Source organism: Budorcas taxicolor, chromosome X, assembly GCF_023091745.1.
Source record: "Budorcas taxicolor isolate Tak-1 chromosome X, Takin1.1, whole genome shotgun sequence".
In the NCBI taxonomy this organism is placed as follows: domain Eukaryota; kingdom Metazoa; phylum Chordata; class Mammalia; order Artiodactyla; family Bovidae; genus Budorcas; species Budorcas taxicolor.
The window spans coordinates 18,192,964-18,211,961 of NC_068935.1; the positions used below are offsets into that span (position 1 = coordinate 18,192,964).

General features: G+C 50.8%; 1 protein-coding gene across 6 annotated transcripts in view; it reads left to right on the forward strand.

The window, feature by feature from the left end:
- Nucleotides 1-18,998, forward strand: part of TMEM164 (transmembrane protein 164) — a 193,711-nt gene that overhangs the window by 167,543 nt on the left and 7,170 nt on the right. For 5 of the 6 annotated variants that reach the window (XM_052663128.1, XM_052663126.1, XM_052663127.1 and 2 more), the window contains exons 6-7: nucleotides 7,895-7,995; nucleotides 9,680-12,638. In XM_052663128.1, the coding sequence (XP_052519088.1) occupies nucleotides 7,895-7,995; nucleotides 9,680-9,886 (308 nt within the window). In that variant the 3' untranslated portion in view covers nucleotides 9,887-12,638. Of the gene's footprint in view, nucleotides 1-7,894; nucleotides 7,996-9,679; nucleotides 12,639-18,998 lie in introns of those variants that run through there. The other variant, XM_052663124.1, reaches the window with a different exon arrangement.

Consider the following 18,998-nt stretch of genomic DNA (forward strand, 5'->3'; position numbering starts at 1 on the left):
GGCCAAAGGGGGCCAGCTGGAAAGATACAAGTGGTGGGTGAAGAGGGAATACTCGACTTAATGAGGGGCTACAGATATTCATAATTATCAGATCTCAGCATGACCTTGAGAATGACTGGCTGAGGTGAGATGGGGACAAAATCATTGAGGAGAGGAGCCGAGAGGCAAGGGTTCCTATTAGATACATGTTGAAATGATCAAGAGCTATGGCAGCAGTGTTTTTTAGAGAGAGGGGTGCTGAGCCAGGTACTAATATCCTTGAGGAATATTGGGAGCCATGACCTGTACGTCTGTAGGCAGCTGTAAAAGGGAAGGGTAGTTGGTGGGTGGTACAGTATGGTGGTTGTGGGGTTTTCGGGAGAAAGGAAGGCCAATGGTCTGGAGACAACAATGCAAAGAAAGACGTTTCCTACTCCTGCCGATGCAGGAGATGTAAGAGACTACAGTTCCATCCCTGGGTCAGAAAGATCCCCTGGAGGAGGGCATGGCAACCCACTCCAGTATTCTGGCCTGGAGAATCCCATGGACAGAGGAGCCTGGCAGGCTACAGTCCATAGGGTCACAAAGAGTTGGACACGACTGTAGCAACTTGGCACGCACTCTTCCTGTATGAGCCCAAGGAAAAAACCAATGACTGCTTTACAGTACTAGAGATAAAGCAGGGTCTTTGTGTCAAGTGGTAGATCATGAAAGAGCAAAAGGATGTGAAAGGGTCATTCAGAGAGTTGATTGAGACACTGGGAGTGTGGCTGATGATTTCTCTGTAACTTTGCATATCCTGTTCCCTTTTCCTGGCATTCTCTTCCTTACCGTAGGTACGTGGAAGCCTTTTCTTCAATCTTTTACCACTCAGCTCATGCCTCACTACTTTCCCGAAATTGCTCCAGCAAAGATCACCAGGGATCAGCATGTTGCCAAACCCAGTGAAATAGTTGTATTTATTGCACTCTGTAGAGAAGTGTGTTCCCAGCAGTTTTCTGTGATGATGGGAATGTTCTATCTCTTCCCTGTCCAGTATGGTAGCCACTAACCATGTGTGGTTATCAAGCACTTCAAATGTGACTGGCACTACTGAGGAATCAGAGTTCTAATTTTACTTCATCTTAATCCATTTAAATGGAAACGGCCACATGTGGCTTGTTACAGTCTTTAATCTTGTCTTCAGTCCTGTCTTCTCATGGATCTTCTTTCTCCTGACAGAAGACGATCTTCTGTGTTCTTCTGTGATCTGTGTATTGGTGTTCTTCAGGCTCTGTCCTTGGTCCTTTAATCTCATTCTGTGTACTCTTGCTTGTTGTTCTTACCCATACCCCAAGCTCTGTTTCCCAGCCATCTCCCTCTCCTGAGCTCTAGACCTGGGGTACTCTGTAGGCATTCAGTGTCAGCATGCCCCCAACCTGAGCTCTCCTCTCCCCTAAATCGATTCCTCTCTGTTCCTGAACTCATTGACCTAGAGGGTCACCCTAGAAACCTCCTCCATGTCCAACAAATCGCCAAGTCATCCATCTCTGCAGCGGCACCCAACCTGGTCTTCAGTCTTATCCTTCTCCTGCCCATCATCCACACTGCTGCCAGAGCAGTCAAGCTAGCTGAAACCGAAATCTGATCTTGCATTTATTTGCCTGTTTCAAACCTCTCAATGGCTTCTTCTTGTATAAAGGATAAAGGCCAAGTTCCTGGGCACAGCAGACAAAGCTCTTCCTGACCTGAGCCCTCTTGCCTCTCTCCAGTTTCATTTCGTGGCACATGTCCCCCTCCCACTTGATGCTCCAGCAACACAGACCTGCTTGGGATTCCATGCAAACAGCATGCTGTTCCATGTCTCCATGCCTTTTCCCAGGTTGTACTCACTGCCTAGAATGTTCTTCCCTTCATTTAAGCTCCTGTCCTCATCTCCTCCTTGTTCTTCAAAACTCACCCCAACTGTTATCTTCTCCAGCTCCTTTTCCTCGGGGTGCCCATTACTTAGAGGTGCTGACCTTATTGGGCTTATCAGGTGGCGCTAGTGGTAAAAAGAACTCACCTGTTGATGCAAGAGATGCGGGTTTGATCCCTAGGTTGGGAAGATCCCTTGGAGGAGGAAATGCAACCCACTCCAGTATTCTTGCCTGCAAAATTCCATGGACAGAGGAGTCTGGGGGCTGCAAAGAGTCGGACATGACTGATCACGCACACACAGGGCACAGCTTATCATGCTGTCTCATTGCGCACAGGCCTACCTGTGCCTCCGCATCACCACTTCCTAGCATGAAGTCTGCCCAACATGTACCCAGTCCATGTTGAATGAATGGATAACATGTAAAAGTGAATGAGTTGAATGCAGTGGGAAGAAGATTGGTGAATAGGATGCCGCCTTGCCCTGTCTCATCCCCTTGGTGTAAGGCCTTCCCATCTGGGATTAGAGGATTACAGAACAGACCCTTGGGAGAGGCCTCTGGGGGTCTGTCGTGGCTGCTGGTGCACATTGACATCTCTCCCAGCGCTCATAAAGCTTCCTTCTGGCAGAAATCGATTTCAGAAAAAGCTATTATCTCGGTTTCCTCCTACCTTTAGAGTTGAAATGCTTCTATCCTCCTGGGGTAGATGCTAGCAGCAAATGTCACATTTATTTTTTCTTAAAAGTTTAAAAAAAAGTTTTATGTGTTTAATTTTTCTGAAAGTGCCTAAGTTTCTATTTTCCTTTAAAAGAAAACTGGTTTTTCACTGAGATTTTCCCAGGGGCCACATCCAGGTATATAAAAAAGGAATGATGTGTGTTTCCATACAATTTGCATATAGCTGTGTAGACTGGGTCATCTATTCTCACGGTGCTTTCTCTTTTTCTTCTTTTGTAAAAGAAATTGAATATTTGATCACCTTTGCAGTGAAAAAAATCCATCAGCAGTGAAAAGTCAGAGGAAACCACAATCAAAGTCCCCCTTCATAGAAAAAGCTCACCTCTTTACAAGATTTCTTGTCTTCCATTCTTTTATGAGATTTTGGATGGCTGTGGTTGCCATGATAAAAATAGCAGCTGCCATCTGTGTGCCAGGCTAGCTGCTGTGTTTACTTTTTTATATTTCTTACTCCACTTAGCAGCCCCGAGAGATAGACATTACTACAGGAAACAGGCTTAGAGGGGTGGCGCAATTTGCCCAAGATCACCACTCTAGGCCATGGCAGAGGCAGGACTCACACCCAAGGCTGTCTGACCATAAGGCCTTTGTTTTAAACCACTAAGCCACATTTCTCATCATTGATATACTGTTTGGTTCCGTCACTTACACTTGGCATCACGAGCTGGGGACTTTTCTGCACAGGTATATAGTTTGTCTGGTTGTCATTTGAGTGGCAGGGACTATTGCATAATATTGAGGCACCAGAGTGTACTTATCTCCCGCATTGGTTTGTTTTCAGTGTCCCACTACAGTACATAGTGCAAGTGTAAATGTCTTTGTGTAAATACAGGCTGTTTGCTGGGTGTGTGAGGTATTCGGCAGCAGTCCTCAAAGTAACATTGTTGAGCCAAAAGGTTTAGAGTTTATAGATGCTCCAGAAAGTCTGTACCACCCTTTTCTGCAGCAGTGATGGTTTTTTGAGTGCCTACTGTGTATCTGGTGCTGGAGGTGAAGTGGTGATTCAGAACCTGCCCGCCCCTCAGAGACCTGATAGTCTGACTTGAGATGGATTTTGTTGTTGTTCAGTCGTGTCTGACTCTTTGTGACCCCATGGACTGCAGCACACCAGGCTTCCCTGTCCTTCATCATTTCGAAGCTTGCTCAAACTCCTGTCCACTGAATCAGTGATGCCATCCAACCATCATCCTCAGTCATCCCCTTCTCCTGCCTTCAGTCTTTCCCAGCATCAGGGTCTTTTCCAGTGAGTCGGCTCTTCTCATCTGGTGGCCGAAGTATTGGAGTTTCAGCTTCAGCATCAGTCCTTCCAATAAATATTCAGGATTGATTTCCTTTAGGACTGACTGGTTGGATCTCCTTGCAGTCCAAGGGACTCTCAAGAGTCTTCTCCAACACCACAGTTCAAAAGCATCTATTCTTCGGTTGTCAGCCTTTAGAGATGGATGATGCCACACAGAAGGAATGGTATTCAAGTCGGGGTTTGAACTAGAGGCAGTAAGAGCACTGAGACACGGGACCCCCTGGCAGTATCTGAGTGCTCCCACCCTGACCCCTTACCATAGGGTGGGACAGGGCCTTTAGGGGAGGACAGGGGAGGGTTGCTGAAGTGTGGCAGAGGATACTTCCCTGTCTTGTCCTTCCTGTCCCCCCTTCCCCCCAGCTACCACCCACAGGGTTGTTACTACTGCCCAGATGCCACCAAGGGGAGCCAAGCAGAGGCTGGAGGGAAGGGATACCTGGGAAAACCTGCTCAGCAGGGTTCTAAGCACCTGTGGATCCTCCAGGTTCCCTCTTCCCTTTCATGTCCTCAACAGCCAGGATGAAAACACAGGGCTCAGTTCCCACTCATTCCGTAGGCAGGAAAACGCACCCAGTGTAAGTGCATTCCACGTGCTGTGCTAGATGCTAGGAACTCGGGAAGGAATCCCACTCGGTCCTCAACTCCGAGGCCCTCATCTCGATGGGTAGACAAAGAGCTGGTACAGTGTGGTGTGATGGAGGTCTGGAGAGGTGGCAGTGAGGGCACTGAGTCCCTTGGCACTGTCTGAGAGCCCAGTACTCTGCTGTTGACATTGGCTGTGGTGCTGGCCATCTCTTGGCCTCAGTTTGTCCATCTATAAAGTGGACAGATGACTCTGACGCTCTCAAAGGGCTTTCTGCCTCAGGTGTGCAGTGACCCTGCACCTTGTTCATGGAGCAAGCCTGAGCTTCTTCCCCAGAAGACCCAGGAGGCTTTGGTCACCCTATCTCTGCTCCTCCCCCTCCTGATGATGGTGTTCTGCCTCTGGCCTTCTTCCTTGCTGTGTCTATATAGGCTCCTGTGACTTTGGTTACCGTCCTGTGCTCATGACACCCGTGGCTGGATGCTCTGTCCTGTCCTTTTCACTGAGATTGCAGTTCATATCATAATGAAAATAATCAGCGTTTGTTAAATCCCAGATATGGCACTCCAGTCATGGCTTAAATGATCTTATCTACCCTGTGAAGTAGGCCACAGCACCCTATTTTGTAGATGAGTGAAATTGAGTTTGAGATACGGTGGCTGGCGCACGACCCTGAGGTCGCTAAGCAACCAGAGCCAGGATTTGAGAACCCATGAATGCCCAGCTCCAGTGCCCACACTGCCACCCCCATCACGCTGTATTTCCCAGAGTACATACAGCCCAAGAGACACTTTCACTGGGGTATTTCATGGACGCCTCAACTCCAACATGTCCAAAATTGGCCTCATTTCTCCACCTTCTCTCCAAAATCTGCCTTTTCCTCTTCTCCATCACAGCAAGTGGCACCATCAACCCAGTGATGCCCAGCTAGAAGCCAGGGCCACTGTTGTTATCTTCAAAGCCATCCATCCTCCTCTGTCTTTGGGCTCCAGAAGCACTCTCTTTCTTGGTTGCCCCGCCTATTCTAGCCCATCCCTTACACTGAGGCCAGGGTGGTCTTTTTCTAGCACACGTATGATCAACCTCACTTTCCTGCTTCACATACCCTCTTCTGCTTTCTGTGGCTCTGCAGCAGAGCTTGAAGCTGGCCACCTCTGGGCTGAGAGCTGTCCAAGAAGACATGTTTTGTTTGGTCCGTTGAACATTCTTAAAACATTTTGAATTATTTGCCAACATTTAAAAATCAGGAAATTCCGTATGAAAGTGCCCCACTTCTGGCTTTTCTTGCAAAAGTGAAAACACTGTCAGCTCTGGGCCCAGGTCTCCGTAAGGCAGAGACTGGGTGGTGCTGACTGGGGACTGCCCTCTTCAGAAGGGGCCTGGCCTTTCCAGTTGGCGGGTCTCCAGTATCCCTGATGGCTCATTGTCCCCGGTCGCTCCCGTGCTCCCAGTTAATTGCCTGCCTGAGGCTTCAGGCATTTAGTGTCATGACCCTGCAGCACAAAATGAAGCCCGAAGCCCTCAGCACGGCTCCTAAGGTCCTATGTGGCCCAGCTGGGAGCAGCCTAACCCTACGAACCTCTGAGGCCTATTCGTGCTCACTGCCCCATCACACTGGCCTCTATAGTCTCAGTGCTTCCCCATAGTTCTGTGAATTGGCTCACTCCCAGAAATGTCTCGGAGAAGGCAACGGCACCCCACTCCAGTACTCTTGCCTGGAAAACCCCATGGACGGGGGAGCCTGGTGGGCTGCCGTCTATGGGGTCGCATAGAGTCGGACACGACTGAAGCGACTTAGCAGCAGTAGAAATGTCTGCTTTCCTAGGCCCCTCTTTTAGTCCCATTTGTCCAGTAGGACTCAGCTCTGTGCCCCCTCTGCCAAGCTGAGTTCCATCCCCCCATTATACGTGGCACAGACCTGGGTCATTGCACCAGCTTCTCACTGTTGCCTAGCTTGTCTGCCGCCCCCACCAGATCGTGAGTCTGAGGCAGCAGGGAGCCCACCTCCTTTGTGTGCCTATCCCCAGTGCTTGGCACAGGGCTTGGAATATAATAGGTGTCTAATAACTGGTGAATAAGGGGATAGATCCGTGAGAGACTGACTTGGGAAAACACTCCTCCTGTTGCTGCCTACTTGCTTGAGATGAGCATTCCACGTTTCTTTCATTGTGAAGTACCCCCATTATAGGATGCCTGCACCCAGAGCATTCTATGAGCCGTTCCCTACTGTGCAAGGTCTAGCATATGCCCAAGCCTACTGGGATGGCAGTTCTGAGTGATGATAGAGGACAAATACATAGTTTTTGCTGTTGCAGTGGGAGAGAGTTGTCTAAAGATCAGGAAATGGCATGATAACTGGATATGGCACATTCTTTAGTTATCTGGATGATAATAATAATGCAATAATGACAGTACCTGACACATACTGAACACTTTCATTGCACCACATTCCATACTGAGAGCTCTCAGCATATTCTTTGCTTTACTCCTCACAACTACTCTTGGAAGTAGCCCCATTTTACAGACAAGTAAAGTGAGGAACACGGAGTTTAAAGAACATTTCCTGGGTCAAGCAGGCAGTAAGTGGTAGCATCCAGGTTTGAAACCAAATCTGTGTGATGTCAAAGTTAGCATGCTCAGCCACCATGCCACACTTCCTCAATGATGTTTCACTTTAGAATCTTGAGGGAGTGATAGGAATAAAGGTGAAAATGAAGGCTGTGCAGTTGTGTATACAGTAACATTCCAATCAGTAATCAGAAGAAGAAGGAAAAGAAACTCTCAAGGCAAAAAGAACCAAGGAGACACACCAGATTCTAGCAGTGGTCACATTCAGCTAGTAAGTAGAGTGTTGGGGGTGTATTCTTTTCCTCCATCTCATTTCTACCTTTTTAACATTTTCGAAATTTCCTTTAGTGAGCATGTACAGTTGTCCCTCAGTATCCAAGGGGAACTGGTTTCAGGACCCCTGCAGATACGAAAATGCAAGGATGCTCAAGCACCTCACATAAAATGGTGTAATACACTTGGCTGTCTGCATCTGCAGTTGTGGAACCTGCAAGATCAACTTATCATGGACCAATCCAGTTGGTGGAACCTGGGGATGTGGAATCTGTAGATACAAAGGGCCAACTTTGTTACTATTATAACAGAAGTTTAAAAAAAAAAAAAGTCCTCTCTAGAATGGCCCCAGCATTACGTGGCAGAACAGAGGTTGGGAAGAGGTGATAAGAGTCACCCAGCTCATCAGTGGGGCTGTCTATTGAGCAGCTGTCACAGGGCAGCGGAAGTGGGTAAAACAGCAGATGGCGGCTATGGCCTCAGCACCTGCACCCTCGGGGGGTGAGGGAGAAGGGTCACCACCCCTGCTGTCTCACCATGTCCCTTTTTCTCCAGGTGCTTACACCCCGGAGCCCCTCAGCAGTTTCCGGTGGGCCCTTCTCTCAACTGGCCTCATGTTCTTCTACCACTTCAGCATCTTGCAGATCCTAGGCCTGGTGAGCTTGGTTCTATCCCATTTTATCCCTTCTGTTTGGAGTTCTTCATAAATCTTGATAATCCTGGTTGGCGCTGGTATATCATTTTGTTTTGAAAATACGAGATGCCAAAGGCCACACTGTCAGATTGTTGTGTCTGGGTTACTGATTTACAATCCACAGTTTTGGCCTCTCCAAAGAGCTTTCTGAATCCTTCAGTAATGACTGTTTCTTTGATCCCTGGAGAGGCAAGGAGGCCCTTCACTCATGGCCACTTGGGTCGGAATTAGTGAGCTGCACTGGACAGTGGTTTGCTGTGGCCTGTGTGGGAGGCAGGACCCTGACCCTGGCCCTGGGGAGGCTTCTGACCTTGGGTCCATTCTTGGCCTACCACCAGGCCCAAAGCTGCGTGGCCAGTGGAAGTGTGGTGTTGGTGACCCCCGTAGCCTTCTGGGATGTTCAGACCTACCTGGAGTGTGGCTGATAGCTGGACTCAGTAGTTGAGTTATCCAGAGCCCAGGATTGCTCGGTGCCCAGGTGGTGTATCTGTCGGTGGCAAAGTGAGTACCAGTAGGCTGGGGCTTGGGTAGGAGACCCAAGTTCAAGTCCTGGCTCTGCCACTGCTCTGGGTGTCACGTTATCTATCCTTCAGGGCAGCTTGTTCTCCACCCATCTGTGACACAGCACAAACCCCCACCTCTCTTGAGAGGTGGTGAGGACTTGTTTTTAAGGAGAATGGGCTTGAAGGACTTTGGAAGGCAGCTGTCGTGGCCGTCCTCGGGGCAGGAGTGGCATACCTGGTTTTGTGTGCGAGCAGCATTAAATGTACCGTTAGCCGCGTGGAGTCTTGTGGGACCTGGCTGGACTAGGGCACGTAACTGATGTCACCAGTGCCTTTGTCAACGCAGTCATTTCCTCTTCCCCACCCTGGTGTGTTGCTCTGTTCCGGTTGGTCTGGGGGTGGTTTGAGCTCCTTGCCAATAGCACGGTTGCTCCCTGTGCTCTCAGAAGGAAGCAGTATGACCATCACGCCCTTCCCTTCACACCTGTCTCCACTGTGACTCCTCGATTCCACAGGAGTCAGTGTCTACATGTCACCATACATACCATGCTCGGTCTCACCTCCAGACCTCGCTCAGGCTGTGCCTCCTACATGGAGGGCTCTGTTCACTCCATTCCTCAGCATTACTTCCATCCATTCTTCATGAGTCCATTCAGAATGGTATGACTTCCCTCATCAGATCTTATCTGAGGACTCTGCCGCCCCCGTTCTGTACACACCTCAGATCTTATGGTGGGCAAGAGCCAGTGAGCACCGTCTGGTTTGAGGTCAGCTGTAGTAGACCAATCACCCCAACTTGATTGGTGCCTAGTTATGCAGAGGCAGGGACGATGCAGCTGATGGCTCTCTTATCCCACAACACCTGTCCGGGTCTAGGCACATAGTAAATACTTAGGAACGTCAGCGGACTCTGGGCCCAACCCAAAGGCAAGACCAGCTTTTCCACTGGATGGCCTCCTCCATCACCTCCAAAGGGCTCTAGCCATGACCCAAACTTAGGGGAGAAAGATCCCGCTATGAACAGGTGGGGATTTGTCAATCCCTCCTTGTCTAGTCCCCCTTAGGTAGACACGGCTGAACTGGCAGAAGCCAGAGAAAGCCTCAGGATGGTGAACGCTCACTCTACCTCCCTTGTCCCTGCAGGTCACCGAAGTGAATTTGAACAACATGCTGTGTCCGGCCATCTCAGACCCATTCTACGGCCCCTGGTACCGCATCTGGGCCTCGGGACACCAGACTCTCATGACCATGACCCACGGGAAGCTGGTCATCCTGTTCTCATACATGGCTGGGCCCTTGTGTAAATATCTGCTGGATTTGCTCCGGCTTCCAGCCAAGAAAATAGACTGAAGGTGCTTGTGTTTTTTTTTTGTTTGTTTGTTTGTTTTGTTTTGTTTGGGGTTTTTTTTTTTTTTTTTTTTTCTCCCCTTGAGGAAACAAGTCCTGACTTGACTTGGAGGACACCCAGTTCTTGATGGAATCATGGGAGAGGGCAGTAGCTCGCTGAGTGTATTTCTTTTTCCCTCTTCTCTGACCCTTTCTTCCAACACGTTTCCTTCCCCACCTCTTCCCCCAGGATGGCTCCTGGAGCCTGGGGTGTAGTGCTGAGGGCTCACTCTCCCTGCTCCTTGAGGCCGTATGTGGTGAGACAGTAGTCAGTGGCTTTCACTCTGCTTGTTGGTGCTTTAACAACAGCTGGTTGAGGAGAAAGGGAACAACAAGCAGTAGTTCTTTTAGATGCGGTTGTGTTTGATTTCTCCACTGCCAGGGATCTCCAGGCTTACGCTGGGGTCCCCTTTTGTCTCCAGCACAGCCCCCGCCATAAGGGGACCGAGGCCTTGTTTCTATACCAGCGGCAAGCTAAGAGCCAAGGGATTTCCCAGCTCATGGCCAAAATAGAACTGGCCAGATTCCTCCCACTGGTGTCCTGTGACTCAAAGCAAGCAGCCAACCAGTCACTCCCTCCAGATACTGCCAGAGGTGGGGTTTAGGGGTGCTACCATCCGAGGGGCTAGATTCCACTGAGGCCCATGAGTGCTGTTACAACAGCAAATCCAAAGGGAACTAGGTCAAAATATCCACAACTAATACTAGTTTGGGACCTTGGGGAAATTCTACTTGAGAGCTGAGAACTGACCCATATCCCTGTCAGAAGTGAGCATAGAAATTAATCAACAGAAGTGGTAACTTGAGAAAACTGTGATTTGAATCATAGGCTTGCTTTTAGTGTAACGTAGGTAACAGATGTCATTTTAATTTTGAGTGCCTCTTAAATGCTCGCTCTCTCTTTAAAGGCAGCTTCAGGGAAAGATGAGCTAGAGTTGGGCTTTTTTGGCTTTCGGGGTTTTGTTTCTTTATTTGTTTGGGGATGTTTGACTTCGGAGAATCCTTGCGTTAGGGCTTGTCTCTGGAGGACGCCTGTCTGTCCATTTCGTGGTTTTACAGGATATATGAGCATCCTAGGTTTGGGAGGATACAGGTCCTGCAGCATGGTTTCCCTAGGACTAGATGTCATCACTGCAGCCAGCATCAGAGCTGAATTGTTTGAGGCGGGGGAACGTCACATGCTCCCCACCCCTATAGCACATGTCTAGATTGAAAGGCAGCTACCAAAAAATCAGGTCCCCTTGGTTAGAGGTTCAAGTGCTCAGAAAGGAAGACCTTTGGCTGCAGGATAGCCTCAGTCATACGTGGACCTCCAGAAGGGAGGTGGTAGCATTTGCTGACTCTTTGTCGGCGCTTACTAAAAAGAGATTACTTAATAACAAAAGCTAGTTCTGTGACCTTCTCTGATTGCCCCATCCCCCACCCTGTCTCCCAGTCTAGGCAGCCCACTTGCCCTGGGCTCCTTCAGTATTCCAGGTGTTACTGTTTCAGACCTAGACTGAGTTTCAGTGATTCAGTAGTCATTATTTTAGCAAGTGGACTTACTGGAGGCAGCAGAATGGAGGAGAGTCTCTTCTAGCAGGGCGAGGCCCAGGGAAGCGTCCATGGAGGGGCCCATCTCTTTGCAGAGGGATGCTGGCATTGATGCCATCAATTCCCAGGGTGTGGGGTTGCAGGAGGGTGGTATGCTGTGGGTTGCCACCAGAAGAGGTACCTCTTGAGCGGCTGGTTTCACCCCGTCTACTGGCTGTGCATGGGTGTGGCCAAGGAGGCCAGGCCTCAGTGCTCCTTTGACCTCTTTACAAAATAAAAGGTTAGAGTGAGGTCATAGGAGGAGCCCCTGGGGGTCTGTCCTGACCCGGGCTGGAATCTCTGCCTCAGCTGGGGGCCAGCAGCCTGGGTGGCACAGACGCGGCGCCACCAAGGGCACAGTGGCAGAGCACTCTTTTCCTCCCTGTCTCAGGCCTGGTGCAGGGTGCCAGTCAGCTCACGCTTTACTCACATTGGCCTGCCTCCGAAAGCTCGTCTTTGCCCTGGCTGTGGCTCAGTGCCCCTGGCTGGCTGGCACTTTGCTGCTGCTTGGCAGGAAAGAAGAAAGTGTAAGCCATGTGCCTGGCTTGGCCAGGCCGGCAGCAGGTGTACCTGTCCGCGGAAGGGGGGGTGCACTGCTTCTGGGGGTGCACTGCTCAGAAACACAGAGGGGAAGGGACAGAGAGCAAGCCCTGTCCACTGGGTCCACAGGGAGCCATGGCCTGTGAGGTGCTGGGGAGCAGCAGGCATCTGAACTGGGCTGTGCCTGACTCTTCCCTTAGGCCAGGCCCACATGGAGAGGTGACCTGGCCCGACCCTCAGTGGCCTGCCTTGGAGGGTGGCCCCCACCACCATGGGGCCAGGCTTTCCTGCGCCTCCCTGGGGCTCTCCTGTCAGTGCCAAGGAGCTTCCCCAGCCAGCCTGGCCAAGTTTCCATATGCCGTTTGCCAGTGTGTGGGAGCTCCATATGTGTCTGGAAGGGTGTTTGTAGAAGTGGACACTTTTCTTTTACAACAGCGCTAGCAAGGGAAAAGGAGTATTCCCTCCAGCCCCTAGGTAGCCTCGGCTGAGGATCTGGCCCAATGAGAACAGTCTGTTCAGCCGGCCAACTTACGGCATCAGCTCCAAATAACAGAGAACTGGTCCCACCTGCTTGTAGCCCCCACCCCACCCCACCCTCCACCCCTTCTATTTGGTTCTGCATACCAAAGATGATTTGGTCCATCTTCTTTCTAGAGGCCCAGTGATGTGTTTCTCTGTCAGCTTGTGAGGAAGCCATAGACTCAGTTTCCCCCACTCAACCTTCTCTCTCTCTCGGGACTGGCTTCTCAGCATTCAGGGAAGCTGCGGGCAGGGTGGCCATGATGTGGGGCGGGGAGTTCGGGGCCCTTTCCCATCTGGTGCCTCAAGCCCAGCTCTCAGACCAGCCCCTCGGCTGCAGCCTCCCTCAGGGTTTTGCAGTTGGGGTCGTTGATACGTCAGTGCACTGTTCTGTGGGGCACACACAGCTGCACACAGAGACCAGGTTGTCAGCATGGTGCTGGTGGTGGGGGGCTAGTGGAAGACCGTTCATCCCCCCCCACACACATACGTTGGCCAAAAAAGAATTCCTTGGATTTGTAGATGTTGGTCATCTGAAGGGGAGATGGGGAGGTGGGCAAGGGGAGAAGAAGGGCTGGTATGGCCACTGTAAGACAAAATGCCAGTGTTGGTTTTGGTAAATGGGGAGCAGGCCTCAGGGAGGGCATCAGGAGCAAAGCCCCGGACTATGAGGAGGGGCGTCCTCACTGCACAGGCTGCCCTGCCCTCTGAGGTTGGGGAGGGTCTGTAAGTGGAAATGAGCCTTCCTCTTCTGTACATACAGTGAGTCCCTTGTGCTCAGGAAAACCTAGTCGCTTATTGTTGCTCACGTGACATTTTCTACACTGGTTAGCTACTCGAGGCACGAAACACACAAAAAAGTCATTTCAAGCCAAACTATTGTTTTGGAAACCTGCTTTCTTTTGGTGTCAGCTTTGTATTACATTTGGAAGAATTTCTTCATTTCTGTTGGTGTTATTGTGGTAGAGAGACTAAGATAGCTCAGCTTGTAACTCTTTCTGCCAGGAAATTGGCGCTGCCTCTCTTGCCGCCCCACCCCCCCACAGCCCTTCCTCATTCTTAAGGGGAGATTGCTATGTCCTGGGCAGACCCCCTCCCTGGCGCTTGCCCCCAAAGTGACTCCCTTGGAGAACCAGTTTTTGTGAGTCCCCTAACCAGCTGCAAGATGAGTAGATGAGTACTTTCGCCAAGCTGCTTCTTGGGTGCTCTGTGCCCCCGCCAGCTTGCTCACCTCTTGGGACATTTTGTAATGTTTTCTCTGTTTTGTAAAACCCTTTTGATTGTACCAAAATGGTTTCTGCAGTCACCTTTGGAAATAAATGATCATTAATTTGTGTACTTCGCACTCTGAATGTTAGATTGAGGTGTTTCTGTTGTTGAAGATCCCTGAATGAAAAGGAACCCTCACCACGGCACTTACTGTTAAATGTTTCCTTCATTTACTGTTATTAAAAGATTTGTGAGAACCAATGAGTCTTGGCCTTGCTTCCCAGAAGCCTCTCAGAAGGAAGGGCTGCTGCTTTGAAAAGTAGACACAAGGGGCCATTGGCCATCCAGGCTGTGGAGGACCACCATGGGGCAGTGGGCTTGCTCAGCACAGCTCTGCCCCTGGAGTCGCATGGCTCAAGTCGTGTGGCCTTGAAGCCCCCCCCCCCCCACCCCCGCCTGCTGCCACCAGGGACCCAGCAGGCCTTATGCTCTTCGCAGGGCTTGTTAGCTGGGGATATCTGCTGGCCCTGAGGGGCCCTGGCCTCAAGGGACCTCACACGCGCCAGAGGGCTGAACTACAGGAGGCAGCTCTAAAACCAGATGCGATCAGGCTCCCTCATCCCAAGTTTCCCGGGGGCCAGCTCCGTTCAGCACAGGGCCAAGGCTGACACAGGTCAGACCGTGCCATGTGGAGGTCATGTGCCCCTGGGGAACAGTTGGACCTGGCTTTCTAGGGCTCCTGACTGAGAACCCCGTGGTGACTATGATTAGCCATGCCCACCTTCACACCAGAGAGACACTGTACTCAGACTTTGGCTGGTGCTGCTGCTTCTACAGGGGACACAGCTAGCCACAGGGGCCTCCAGGGCAAGTGGGCTTCCTTCACTGGCCAGGAGTCAGAAGCCTTGGCCCTCAGAGTGGATGGGCCCTGCCATCCTGGACCACAAAACCACACGCTTGGGCAAGTCACTTGTTTGCTTGCGACCCCAGGTTCTCTGTCAGTAAAACTATAGCTGCACCCGTGGGACACGCAGGGCACTAAGTCCCTCCACATGCCTTCCAGGATGTGATTCCCTCAAAAGCACGGTGAGTGGACTGGTCGTGCTGTCCCTATGGTATAGGCAGACACTGAGAAAACTGGGACTCAGAGCTAACCAATGGAGGAGCTGGCCTAGGAGCCAGTTTTGTGAGGCTCCAGAGGTTAGGTGCTTGGCACCCTGACCCCTGGGCTCTGCTGCCCATCTGGGGTGCTAGGATGACTGGGCAGACCCTCAGCAGGGGGCTCCAGGTCTGAGAGGAACGGGAGGAGAAACAGGCAGTGCTGCAGAAGGTGGACTGTGCGAGTGCTGAGGCAGGGGAGTCAGGCCCATCTTTTCCTTTGCTACCAGCAGACCTACCTGACCCTGGCGAGCTGCAGAGCAGAGCTGAAAGGCCTACAAGGAAACAAGATGGTGCTGCACAGGGCCAGGCCAGGGCTGCCCCAGGGGCAGAGGCTGCCAGAGGGAGGTGAGAGAAGGTGGTCCTGTGGCCCTTCTGTGTGTCTTCCATGTCAGAAAGATGACATGGTTCACGGCAACCTCTCTCCAGGGCTCATGCGTCTGCCGAAGGTCTCTGTTCCAGTCTGTACACTCTACTCCAAGCAACGGTTTCCAGTGGAGATCTGACTGCATCACTTCCCTGGGGCCTTGTAAACACCTAGGCTTCATCTCCTCACCTCCATGTTCCATGAAGACCCATCCATAGCAGACCCTTTGTTCCAGCCGTATTGAACTCCCCTTGGTCACGCCCTGCGGTTTCCCACTTCTTTGCCTTGTTCTTCGCGCCGTCTTCTCAGCTGCCCCCATCTCCCTGCTTGTCCAAAGGTCTCACTCAGCTCCAGTGCAGGCTCCTGCATGCAGTCTTCTGTGAGCTCCAGTATCCATGAGGTACCCTTCCACTCAGCTCCTGTAGCCCCTGGTGCTCACTCCAGGACACTGCTTTGCCTCCCCATTTTGGAATTCATTAGGGTGCTCTGTCCCTCTGTAGACGTTGAGCTCCTTGAGGATAAGGACCTGGTCCTTGGGACGTGTTCTGTGAACCACACTCTTATCCCCGAGTTTTGCAAAATGGTGGGAGGCACCCCGAGTGAGAAACCTTGGGCACACAAGCTATGGCCCATCTCTTGAGTTCTCCTGCATGGGCCTGTGTGCCTTTGGCCTGGATACCTCAAGCTGCAGCTGGAAGGCCCCATCTTGCTCCTCTTTAGGGGTCGCATGTAGCTGGGATTCAGGCTGAGGAGGCAGTGTTGTGAGGCTAGAGAACAGAGACAGCATCTCTTTCGCCTGACCCTTCTCTAGACCTCTGGTTGGGGGGTGGGCCAGGCAGCAACTGCTTTTCCGCATCCCCTGCAGCTATTCATCCCCTCCAGGGTCCCCCTTCCACTCCCTGGGGCACATAGGCAGTGTTGGTGTTTACGTGGCAAAAGCCCCACCAGCCCATGGAATGTGTCACCTCTGAGGCATAGGGAGCAGCTCGAATGGTTACAATCTGATCCCCCAATGAGGTTTCCCCTTGTCCTGGTTTGCCAAGGCCAGCAGAGGGACAGAGACCCACAGATGTCAGGCTGACGAATGACCCATCCCCAGCTGCATCTCTGCTCCAGCCGCCAGTTCTCCCTGCTCTCTGCCACCTTCCCCTCCCCCTTCCTCGGCATCCAGGGTCCTGCAAGAGGTGCTGCCCGCTTTACTGTCCCTTCCCTAGTTACCAGGAGTCCCCAGTCTCCTCATGTTTTTAGGAAGACCCAGGATTCTCCAGTATTCTGCCCCCTAGAGGCCTTCCTGTGTGGTCCAGGACACCCTGAGATTTCCAGAGTGTTGGAGCTGATGGGATGCTGTTGATACAGGGGCTTGTAAATTTTCCTTCGTATTAGAATCACCTAGGGAGCTTTACAAAGAATCTCAATACCCAGGCCTCAGCCCAGCTCATAATTCAAAGCAAACTTTTTGTTTGGTTTTGTTCTGACTTTAAGCTTCCAGGTTGTGAGTCAGCTCTTTGACCTGCCCATCTATACCAGTGCCATTTTTTAATGAAAATTTTAAGACATGCCAAAAGGTTATGAAGAAGAATGTCTAAATCCAACTTTGAAAAAGAATATTACCAAGAGAGTCGAAGCCCCTTAATCCCAGAGGTTCGGAGATTGTTCCTTAGAGTTTCAGGAACTCTGGGGAGCTTTCTGAGGGGCCATCTCAGGATGAGGGCTGGGTGGGGGCAGAGTGGATTAGGTTCCGGCCTTTCCCCTTGTTTCACCCAAAACAACTCCATGTTTATTCTGCTTTGTACACTGAGGTTCTGTAAGTAGTTTCATTGGGAAAAGAGTTTAAAAGTCACTTCGTTACACCCTCACTAGTCTGTCTTCTACCCTCTCTAAGGTAGTGGTCATTCTGTGGTCGTTGGAAGAGTCTTGTGGTGGAGCTCAGCAGATGGGGGCTGTGGTCCCGGCTCTCTATCCATTCTTAGGTCCCAGGTCCCCTTGGCAAAGTCAGACCTCTCCAAACTCCAGTGAGACATCAAGTGAGATAAATGAGTGTGAGAGGGCTTTATAAACTGCAGTGTCCTGTCCAGTGTAAGGGGGTCCTGTTTCCAGGCAGTATGGTTACTAGGCTTGTTCTCAGAGGGCAGGAGTTGCTTGGGCTTTTGACTATACTCACCCACTGTGCTTTCTTGTGCCCTGTGTGGTTGGGGTCTGTGGGGTGTGTAAGAGACTGATAACCTCAGTTTTAAGGCATTTTTTTCTGTATTTCATTGACGCGAAGACACTTTCTAAAAATATAATTTTAATATCTCCAGATTTGGAATGCACCTTACAGTCAGTGGCATGACAGTTTAATTGACAACTTTTTCAATAGTACATAAAATAGCAGCCATCTTTCAACCTGAAGTATCTTAGAGTCACTGAAATGCCATCATTGTTAACTTTTGATTCTTCTTCCTCTTTTCCATGAGAGTCACCCTCCTGGTAGAGAAAATCCATTTGGAAAAACTTCTAAACTTTAGCATATAGTCTCCTCCTGATACTCCATCCTCTCTTTCTTCCCTGCCAGTATCCACCCAGGCCAGGCAAACTTTCAGCTTCTTGATCTGAGGGAGCCCCCTTTGTTGAGCTCTCTCTCGGGGCAGGTGTTTCATGGGCGAGAGAAAGGAGATGGAGTGTACCTACACAGGGAAGCCCACTGTGCCAGCTGACAGGGAGGGAGCCAGGCCAGCCACCCCCAGCAGCTCTGGTTTCTTTATTTCCCAACCAGAGCCTGGCCAGACGGCTCAGCCTGCTTCCCTGGGGATCTCTGGGGCTGCTTATTGCCAGAGATGAGCAGGGGGTGGGGGTGTGTGTGCAGGGGAAAGGAGCGCAGCCTGTCCTGAACTCCCTGGGTTGACGTAAGCAGTTGTCTGGCCCGTACAGAGGTAGACAATGACTTCCTCACCCCCTCCAGCAAGGTGGAAGAAGCGTTACGTGGTGGGCCTTTCAAGGAAAAGCAGCACCTTGGCAGCACCTAGGGTAGCCTAACCCATGGACATTCACTACAGTTGGAAGTTGCCTCCAACCTTCCCTCAGTCCTGGCAGCCACTCTAATTAAACTTGGCCCTTGTAGTCTTGAGGCCAGGCTCTTCCAGAAAGGGAAGGAGTGTCTGCAGAGAGATCCAGGGATAATTGGGCACAGGAAGCAGTTTTTGGACATTTCCCCCACCCCACTGAGAGAGCTTAGCAAGACATGATCAGCCTGGATTACAGCTGCCCTCATGTAACTGGGTTAAAGTGGTGGCCTACTTAGGCCCCTCCTGCAGAGGCCTCCTTCAAAGCTGATGAGGCCGATTAGGGGGTTATTTCTGAGCCCTACTTGTGTACCTAGAAGCCTGGGGGTAGTCCTCCTTTGACAAGAAAGATAATAACTAAGGCTGGACAGCCAAAGGCAGAATCTGCCCTGCCCATAGGAGAGCAGTGCTGTCAGACCTCATGTGTTCTTGGAAAAGAAGGAGTCTAATGACGTCAAGTCTAAGTCCTTGGATTTTGAACTTCAAAAACCAAGCCAACCAATTTTCAGGGAAAGAACTTATCCTATGTTTTTGCCATCTTTAGACCTAGAGAGAGATGGTGGATAGTCAAAATGAAGTCTGCAGTCATAGTCGCTAGCCTCTACTTAGTAGGTTCTGTGCATTTGAGGGAGATTGCTGTTATAATAGTAATAACTATTTCCTAGAGTAG